Source organism: Primulina eburnea, chromosome 12 (genome assembly GCF_022965805.1).
Source record: "Primulina eburnea isolate SZY01 chromosome 12, ASM2296580v1, whole genome shotgun sequence".
NCBI lineage: Eukaryota > Viridiplantae > Streptophyta > Magnoliopsida > Lamiales > Gesneriaceae > Primulina > Primulina eburnea.
In genome coordinates, this window is record NC_133112.1 from 29860812 (window position 1) to 29871662 (window position 10851).

The 10851-nt window shown below is 34.5% G+C and overlaps 1 protein-coding gene across 4 annotated transcripts; it reads right to left on the reverse strand.

The window, feature by feature from the left end:
- Positions 1-3944: 3944 nt before the first annotated feature.
- Positions 3945-10443, reverse strand: LOC140807471 (ubiquitin carboxyl-terminal hydrolase 15-like). Of its 4 annotated transcripts, none has more exons than XM_073164322.1 (13): positions 10285-10443; positions 8068-8505; positions 7273-7778; positions 7058-7185; positions 6801-6889; positions 6605-6690; positions 6353-6515; positions 6035-6158; positions 5785-5942; positions 5624-5708; positions 5066-5278; positions 4850-4911; positions 3945-4704 (listed from the first exon to the last, which is right to left on the reverse strand). In XM_073164322.1, exons 2-13 carry the CDS (start codon positions 8352-8354, stop codon positions 4194-4196), a joined length of 2412 nt encoding a protein of 803 aa, XP_073020423.1. In that variant the 5' UTR covers positions 8355-8505; positions 10285-10443; the 3' UTR covers positions 3945-4193. The 4 variants fall into 4 exon arrangements, with proteins under 4 accessions (XP_073020423.1, XP_073020422.1, XP_073020424.1 ...); XM_073164321.1 differs by lacking the exon at positions 10285-10443 and adding an exon at positions 9447-9498 and having other exon boundaries at positions 3947-4704; positions 7255-7778; XM_073164323.1 differs by having other exon boundaries at positions 3948-4704; positions 7255-7778; positions 8068-8272; positions 10285-10440.
- Positions 10444-10851: the final 408 nt, after the last annotated feature.

A 10851-nucleotide genomic window follows, 5' to 3' on the forward strand; every position in this document is an offset into this window, starting at 1 on the left:
CTCATTTTCCTGAACAAAATTATTGATTTGATCCGGTGGAGCACCTGACCTAGCTCACCCATTTTATCCGGATCGCATCAGCTGGCTATGTTTATCTTATTTCTCTTGTTTTACTTAATTTTCATAATTAGCCCTATTAAAAAATTATAAAAGTGAAAACTAAAACAAGAACACGTAGAATTTTAACGTGGTTCGGACAAATCGACTTAGATCCACGGGATCATACTTAGCTATCAAGCACATCCACTAAATATAGGAAGTGTTTGGGAAAGCTTCTAGGAAGCACTTCTTGGCTTCTAGATGGTTGAAAGTGTTTGGGGATGTTTGGGGATGCTTGAGATAATTTTTATACTTTCGTTGTTTTGTTAACAGTTTAAAATTAGAATTTGATATTTGTATCAACAAAAAATTTATCATATTCTACAATTTCTCTTGATTTTTATAAATATTTTTGGAGATTCTTTTAAATATTAAATTATTTATACATGAGTTTTAAAATTTTGAATGAAATTCATAAAATTTCCATCATATTTTATTACAAACATTAATTTTTAAAATATATACAATGCATTTTTATATAATTTTTATATTCATAATTCTTTCACATATTATGTGCATTTATACAAATTTTTTATTTTTAATCTTATATAAATTTTCACGCCTTCATGTTATAAAAAAATTTATTTGGATATAAAATATTCAAAATATAATAATTATTATCTATACTATATTATTAAGTGTGATACTCTTAGAATAACTATCTTATAGGACACCAAAATATTTAATTTCATAATTACACTTCTTACCCTAATAAAAACCTCATCGTCTGTTGGAAACTAAATTCTGGAGTTTGACAAAATATGAACCAACTGAAAAAATACGAACCAACTGATCGAGTAAACTGAACTCAGCAGCTGAATCCACGCAACTAAAAATTCAGTTATTATCCTCATCAGTAACTGAAACACGTCAACCAACAAAAGAGACATAAAAGACTGCAACTGAATGTGGAACGACGCACTCCGATCAATACAGCTTGGAACAACTGATCAACAAACTGATACGCGCAAGTACATTCAACAATTGGACTTAATAACTGAAATCAACTGATTGATCAGTTGGAAACTGATCAGTTGATATATTCAGCCGTATGCTAAGCACCCTTCAACTGAACATGTCTCGGGAAAGAACAATCAACCGTCAAGAGACATGGAAGATTGCAACGCCGCACTTCAATCAATACAGCTTAGAAAAACGCATTTCGGCGAAAGCAATTAAGACGCCACATCACAATAAATAAAGCAAACAATGTCCAATGAATAATTAAGAAGAAATCAACGGATACAAAGATTCAAATTCATTTCAAGTTACCGTTGGAGAAAAGAAGCTCATAAATATGACAGAAGAATAGCTGAAGGAGCAACGAGTTAACACGATTCAAAAGCTTGCTGTCACTCTGTCAAAATCTTAGCTCACTTTTGCTTGAATTATTCGTAGCAGTCAAGGCTACAATTTGAGCTCACTAGCAAGTTGTAATAATCGTTGAAATTCGAAAGTGCTAAGATCAGTTACGCACTGAGAACATTCTGTTAAACTAAGATTTTCAGTTTTTGGCAGTGTTAAGTCCAAACTGAAGTGGGTCAGTACAATTCTTGTATTTGATCAAAGTCTTTTAGTGGATATCATATCCTTGAGATAGAAGGGGTGACGTAGGAGAAATTAAATTCTTCGAACATCCAGAAACAACCTTTGCCTACTTTATTTCAGTTTCGTATTCTATCTTTTAGTCAGTTATTTTCCGCAACTACTTTAGTTTAACTGATTGTCATTGACCAACAAGATTCCGAGAATCAGTTTGTCACCAAACTGAACTCAAAATTCGAAAAGATCAGTTTAATTGAGAGTGTTTATTCAACCATCCCCTTCTAAACACTCTTGATACGTTAATCGATCCTATCATTGTCACTCCATATTTTACATAGAAAAAATCTAAACAAAACTTCCATTTTAAATCGAAAAACTTTTTTAAATTGAAAATAATTTCGTGTTAATTGTATTGTATTATTTGATCAAATTGAAAATAATAATAATACATTCAACGCGTGTACATTTGACTAGTATAAATACATTATTGATTGTTTGAGTACTAAAATTTAGATAATTTAAAATGATAAATGTTATATAGGTTTAAGGATATTATTGTCATAGTACTAAAAATTAAGTTTGGAAACAATTTTTCTCCAAACAAAACTTTAGTTTATATGATTCGTTCGATCTTGGGTGTGGGGGTAGTGCCCACATCCCATATGAATGGTTGAGATTCCACTTCATGGGAAAAAAATTAAAAAAAAAATAAAATTGGGCCAGAAAAAATTTCGGCCCTTGTATGTACCCCTGCAGTGATAGGATGGAATAATCCAGTTTATATTAGTTTTCTCCTTTTATTTCCAAACACTTTCTACTTTTGTTTCTCGCCTACTTCAAATTAATCTATAGAAAAATCGCTTCAAAATAAGCAAAAGTTATCTTAAACACACTCATAAACAATTATAGTTTTACAAGGACTTAATCACATAAAATATTATCTTTCAAATGACGTCTCTATTACGAATATATTTAGTAAACTTCACTTGGCGAATATCACTCATCTTCAACTCCAACTTGATCGAATTCTCTTCGAAACTGTGGATTGTTCTCTCTCGAGAACTTCACCTTCCTCTTTTGAGAAATGAATCACGAGGCTAATATGTGTGTGCCACCAGTAATTGAAAATCGCTCAAAACAAAATGATATGGTGGAACTGTCAGTAGTTTGTCTCAGCAGATTTCGCAACACATAATGGGTAATTTCGTTTTGACTCATTAATTTCGCACACAACCAACCTGATAAGCCCACAACATAAAATATGATCAATGAAAGAAATATCGCTCTTTAATGAGAACTTTTCGAATGTCTGAATGAATATAGTGCATAAAAACAACAAAAAATAATCAATAAACGGCTCTGAAATATTTAACAATTAAAGCACATTGGCCTCCCTTTGCACACATGGTCATCGTCAACAATCTTCAAAATGAATGAATAATCATTTGTAAAGAAGAAATCATTATATTCAAGAAAGATGTTATCTTTCTAAATCTTGCTCTATATTTTTAAGAAAATGTTATCCAATATCTTAATCATATTTTCAACACATATAGTTATCTACTTCAATTATATGTTTATCTCAAAAAATCTTCAAATCAATATTTTATATTTTCCTGAAAATTAATCTAAAAAATAAATCCAACCAAAAATAATATCTAACAATCTGTCCCTTCGGCTTATTTTTGGAAAAAAGCATCAAACAGTCAAGAAAATTAAATATTTGGGCCCATAGATTCGGGTAAATATTTGGATCAACAAGAAAACAATTACCCTTATGTCTTGGATTCATTAAATTTGGCTCCACCATTGGCATCATTTGCATATACTCTCACAGGCATGTAAGAATGCTACTGAACACATTATTAATTTTTACTGATTAGCTTGGTTAATAGTGATATTGGTTTTTTAATTGGCCTTCTTTTTTTTTTCAGTCGCGTAAATTGTCAATATTCGGTTTTAATCTAACAAGTGGTCCTTATTTTTAGTTCTTTGCATGCGTAAAATGACTAAAAATGAAAACAAAGACCATACATAACATGATGTACATTATATCACAACTTTGACTCTATTCTTAATGTACTTTAGTCTCCCACCTGTAAAACCGAAATTCTTGCAGGAATCTTGCCCATACATAACATAGTTTATGTTTTCTTGTTGCCTCATCACCACCAACGTCATGGACAATCCAATGAACAACATAAATGAGATAAATTTCATTGGCAAAAAGTTTGAAATCACTTTAATAAACCCATAGCTTCCTCTAATCAATCATAGATGATTTGCCATCTGCTAGAGGTGTTTGAGAAATGCTTGCGAAGTAGTTCTACAAACAATGAATCATATGGACAAGCAATACCAGCTAAAATACATCATTCCTCGGTTAAAATTAAGGTTTCATATGCCTCATTAGTACATTTGAAAAACAAAAATATTAGACATTTTCAACTAGGTAGCCAATTAGTTATTAGCCATTTGAATAAATTGTATGCATTCCTAGGAATCATGTTTCATAACTGATTATAGAATTCATGTAGGGGTGTCCATTTCTAAGAATTGTACAGATGTGCTGTTGGTAGAATCTCAACCTGTTGTATTGTATCCCCTCTCCAATCTCTACTTGGTGGAGTTGTTAGATATGAAGCAGTACCGTCGCCCTTCTCTTCATGAGCAAATCTCGTCTCAGGCTTACTGCTAGGATATATAGATTGGAAGATTGAGAATTGAGGAAAATCTGAGTAATCAACGAAGCTGAAAGAGTCTCTGGTGCTTTCGGTGGTAAAAGAGGAGTCATCCGAGCTTGTAAACAGGGACCAGTCGCTGGATGTGGCGTCTGAGAACTCGGAACAAGTGCTTGTGATTGGTGATCCACTCCTATCCCCTTTCAGAGAGATTCCTCTATGATCTAAAGAAGGGTCTCCTCTTCTGAAGTTGTGACGAAGTTGACATTGCTCTGATTTGGAAGATTTTTCTAGTTTGGACAAGCATTGTTTAAGCATGGTGTGAGACTGCTGACTGCGGACTCTTCCACCATATGCTCTAGCAGGACGCGGAGAAGACCTGCAAACAATAGAAACAAGGAAAACATTCATGTTTGAGTTGCCTGGATCGATTTACAATATGAGCTTGAGCCGAGCTCGATTATCCTGACTGGAACCTCTAGTTTAAAGTATAAGAAGATGCTCGAAATGAAGCTTACTCTTACCTCGCGTAGAAAAAAATGTATGCTCCTTCTGACATCACCTCATCCAACCCTACTGATTGCACCTGCCAATGAGACCATAAATGCTGCATCACATTCACAAACTAACTTTACCAGAAACCGAAACAAAACAAAGCAAAAGGATGAAATATGTTAGACCAGCCAAATGAATACGATCGATTTTTTCTGTATTTTTTCAGGATTGCCGACAGACTGTACCTCTGTGTCATCAATCTTGAACCAATTGCCGGACAGATCTTTCACATATGATATGTAATGACCGGCAAAAGATGCGTTTGATGTATTCAAATGGACAACTACAGCATAGAGCACATAAAGTGGTGGTATATCGTCTGTTCCAGTCATAAATGGGATCATATCCAGCCTTTCAGGAAACTTTATGCATTTATTTATCTTGCCGTAATTTCCCTCCTGATAATGAAAGCGCGATATTACACCAACACGACTGATCAAATTTAAACGAAATAGAATACAATACACCTAGAAATAAAGAAAAAGCTATCCAAAGATGAACTCATGCACTTCATAATGAGAATCTCAAGAATGTAACATAATGAAGGATGGGAAGCTGGTTTGATTCAGTGTTGAGCCTATTCCAGAAAAGTATTGCTGTGCTTGAATCCTGAGTGATCAGGAAAGGGAAATCCAATAGAAGTAGATTTCCGTTACATATTTTCAAGAAACAATCAAAATTCATTTTATTATATTTCAATTTAAATATACATGGATGGACTACAGTTCCAATCAAAAAAATACCTGAAATCGCTTCAGGACAATAGTTAAAATATTTGGAGCCTCCATTATGCTCAACTGCTTTCGTGCACGAACGTAAGCAGCACACCTTTAAAGAACCAAAACAATGTTATACAACAAACTGGAGAACTCGCGGCTAGCAAACGAATCAACACACTGAATACCTTCCACATCTATACATGTTATCCCCATCAAGATCTTCTGAACTGGTGAACTGTGTCAATGCATCCTCCAATGACTCGACACAACCAAATATCTCCAGAGTAAGATCCATTATGTTTTCATGTCGCTCTGACTCATGGTGGCATCTCAAACATTTGACCTGGTATTCGAACTGTTTTGTTCCATTCAAGCTCGCACAGAAACTAACAATATAACAAAGAAAGAGAGTTCTCAAAGGGTCTGACAAAACACCTTGGATCTAAGAAGTCCCCCAAATGTATGCTCAACAAAGGTTGTATTCTGTAGCCAGGGAGCAACGGCATTTTCTCCACCCAGACGTTCCAGGCATATAGATTGCATAGAAGCTATAATAAGCCTGAATATGCACGATATTTCATCAAGGTTAAAAGCTCTATTGCATCAAAGTTAAGACGTAAGTTTTTAAACATGTGAAATTTGGCAGTCCAATTCATTGCCAATATGCGCATAATTATTTTTGAAGACGGGGATATGAGTCAGAACTGAAGTACTTCAAAAGATTTACAGAAGTTTCAATGAATGTTAACGCACCGTAAAAATTCATGAGCGTCTTCCTGACTTCCATCACCTATCTGAGAATTAAGACTTCGAATATACATAAGAATTTTTTCAGGAGATAGCGGATATCCACTTTCCCGTAGCATCGTTACGTGCCGCTCAAGATCACACATGAGGCACCAAGCTTTATCACAACCTAATATGCATTAAATATGCCTATGAAATTCCAGCATCAAAGGAATGTTGGACAGCAACTTCGCAGAGGGATATTATAGAAGTAATTACCCACTCTAGAATGTGATTGACGAAGAAGATAAACGATCAGGGGCTTAGTGGATGTTAGACATTGTAACACGGAATTGGCATAGCAACTGCATGACAATTTAAAAAATATTTAGTCTTAACACAACAGCAAAATTACAATATTAAGCTTTAGAGTTTGAAGTTCCTGAATTGTTTTGTTCTGTAATCAAATTTCTACCTATTCCCACAATTTACAAGTCCTCTGGGTGACACGTTGAGAACATCCAACTGAAAGCACTTTACAAATTCTTCATAGGGAAAAAGCATCTGGCAATTTAAAAAAGTCCAATATGATGAATTTCATATTCAAGGTTTAAATAATGACAAATTTCATAGAATCGGCCAATTTTTGACCCGTAATTAATATTCCATCTAATTATAAAATGTCGGCTCATGGCATGTCTCCAATTCAGGAAATCAATACGGAAAAATAACCTGCACTTTTTGCTGCTTCTTTATTCTATCTTCCGAGTGCTGATGGTCAAGTTTCACAGACTTTGACAAACCCATTGTCCTCGTGATTTCACAGTTTGCAACAAGAGTATTTTCCTGTAATGGGACGCCTACATCAACATAACATGGTCAGAGAGAACATAAAATGGACTGCTATGATGAATAGTTCATGGACCTACTTGAATCCCCTGCATTACATTTAGACATTTTCACCGCAGATTTTGCTGATTTTTGTGGTTTGTCAACACGAGAATGCATTGCGGCTTTTGCTTTGTTCACTGGATTCTTTTCAGGAGAGCAATTCAAGCCTTTTGTTTCATCAGAATTAGAACTTTTCTTTTTAACCATCCCACTTTCATAAAACATGATTTCTTGATTAGCATCTCTATTCATTGATGAACAAGATGACTTATTTATGGATCTTGGGCTAACATGTTTTCCAGATTTATCGATTTTCATTCCATTGGAGTAGGTCGGTGGATTTTGACGAGGAGAAATGATGTCCCCTGAAGAATTTTTCTCCTGTCTTGAGTGCTTCACTGTGAATTCAAATATATCTGGCTCAGTAGTTTCATCAGCCGAGATCCTTAAACGAGATCCTTCAGTTGGGATATTCAGAGATGAGATTTGGCAGTTGTTTCCTAATTGATGGCACTCAAGCTTGTGAACTTGCCTCCAGTGAGTAATCTGACACCATCCAGAACTACATTGACATTGCATATAACTGTATTATTTTTCAGTATTTTCGGTAAACGAAAGTTGATGCCAGACTTTCAGCATCACAAGAATGTAGAAAAATATAGAGAAATTGGAGCTCATCTAACAAGCCAAAGGAAGGGAACACATGCAAGTGACACTCTCCATGATAGGGTCCATAAGAAACTATATTTATTCAACTCATTCTTGCTTGACAAAATAGTTATGCGATCGAACACACAGTCATACCAATACCAATACTAAACTGATTTATGAGATCAAATATAGAGTCATACCAATACCAAACTGATTTGCAGTGGGAGCAACGAGTAGCTGCTGCACCAAAGCATCTGGCACACCGATGAAACCCATTGTTCGGCAGACTCACCATGGGAACGACACATCCCACAGCCATATCTTCAACTCGAAGAGCTTCCTCTACAGCCCTTTTAGCAATTACACATATCTTACTTTTCCTCTTTGTAGCCTCACTCCATTTTCCTAGTAAGAAATAAGCAACAAGGGGGAGTGCAATGAAGAAAAGAAACAAAGCCGAAATGTCGATATCCCTTGGCTCAAGCATTTCATAACCAGCATACTCATGTCCAATAGTCTCGCAACAAAAATCTCTACCAAATGACAAATTCCTCAAGAAACGCTAAAACGGCATTTCAAATTCAGGAGTCCATATATGTATCACAGTGCATCACTTGCTGTTTTTAGTGCTCGTGATCCTAAATTCGTAGAACAACCGCCAATGAGAATATTGACTTACATATTAATAAATATATTACACCATTAAAACGTGTAAATAGAAAACAAGATCATAATGACGGAGATCATAATAACGGAATAATCAATATGCGTAAGTTCACATTTTCTTTAGTCCAGAAAAAGAAATATATTTTAAAGTGAATTTCGGAATTATAAGTTTTCGGAAGTATTGTCGGACAGAAGTGGTGCCACCTAGTTAATCTCGTTATTCAGTCAATGCTCAATAGCATTAACCTGTCAACTCTATTATGAGCCAATTTCTCCACAGAAGACTGAGCTATATAGCTTTTTGTATGAAAAATAAATCAAAAGCAATTTTAGAATGTTTTTTATTAATTAACAGAAAAGTTGAAAGAAAAGTCTAAAAGCCATATTCCAGGCGCCAGAGAAATTGTCTTATAAGAACTTTTCTAGAAGAGTTTTTGCATCCAGAAATCAATTTTTATAAAAAAAAAATATTTTTAAAAGATGCTTTTCACGACACTTTCAAATCTTCATAGGGCATAAAACACCTTACACAAACAAAATCTTTTAAAGCGTGCATCACTGGATGAACCTCTAGGTGCATACATGGCTTAACCAGTTCTATTATCTGAATTGCTTTATTTTTTGTATGTGTAATTTCGTAGAGTATTAGTTACTATTTTAGTTGCTTTCCTAACACGGTGTAATATTATATGCAGATGGAATCAGAAGATCATAGACATTGATCATAAATTTCTTTTGCATGACGGTTTATTGCATCAACATTTTTTCACGAAACCATTAACGAGATACTTCAGACTTATGATTGAAACTTCAAAAAGTCTTAGTTTTTAAAGGAACATCGGGAGGTCTATGCCTATAGCTAGCAAGTGGTTTTATAAACAGGAAAAAAATTTCAGAACATCCAATTGCTTACAATTATGGAATCGTCTTGGGACTCGAATCTTCAATGTTTAAAAGCACTTCAAGCGAGTCAAAAGATAATCTAAGTGAGAAATGCGCGTAAACAACGAAAACGACAACTAACACATGTGATTGTATCTACCTTTTCCTAACTAAGAGACTCCATACATAATCTCTATCAATTTGTCAATTCATGGCTTTGTGCCAACACAGCTCTCCCAACAAACAATTTAGGCATAAACCACCAAGCCATAACCAGCTAATCAAGTAATGAACAACCAAAAAAAATCACTTCCCTGTTCCAACAACTAATTTTAGAAACAAAAATTTTCTTTCTTTAGCTTCGTATGCGGTATTAACAAGTATTAATCATAGGCTATATCAAAACACCACAATTACTCAAAAGAGAAATCGTAACTTCGGCATAAGCAAGCCCACAAGAAGAATTAATATTTGATAAAAAAAAAACTTCAAAATTTCAGAATGTTAACCTAAATTTTTCATATAGTTGCAACGAATTCCAAAACATTAGAGCCCTAGAAGCCAACATTACCTCTAGGGTAAGCATCTAAAATTATTTACTACATTTCACGTAACCCCTCCAAAAAGATTCGAAATTTCCACAACACCATGCCATAAAAATCCCATCTTTAAGCCACGTTTCAAAAGAATGGGCAAAGCCCATGTCAAGAAATGAATTAAAAGATTTCACAGACAAAACACAAACAAACAGGCTTAAAATGCAAACAAAAATCCATAAACATATACATTGAATGAGATTTTGGTACAAATGACCCAGAAAATAACAAAAAAAATTAAAACTGAAACATTAATCTTGGTTTGAACCGTACCTTTTTTCTATTCGGTGAATTGGCAAGAAAACACAGAGCTGGTGTAGCCTCCATTAGAACGTAACTATTTCACACTTGAGCTACTTGTTAGTCCAACTTTATAGACTGGGGTACACTCCCCCTGTGGACCACTCACACGCAAGCAAACCCCTCCGCATGACCATGGATTTACACGTGGCGGGCATTTATTGGTATAGAAGCTACAATTATAGGACCCCAGTGAGACATGAAACTGGTATCGCTCGGTTTTTTTCCTTTTAAATTGTTGACCGCCACATTCTATTCTTTCCACTAATGGTCAGTGTTCATAATATAAACAGTGTTTTTATCTATTTAATTAATATATGATACGCAAATATAGATAAGAGTAGGTTTTTTATGAGATGGTCTCACGAATTTTTATCTGTGAAACGGGTCAATTTTACCGATAATCACAATAAAAAATAATACTCTTGGCATAAAAATTAATATTTTTTCATGGATGACACAAACAAGAGATATGTCTCAAAAAATACGACCCGTGAGACCGTCTTACACAAATTTTTGCCTATATATAATATCTACCAA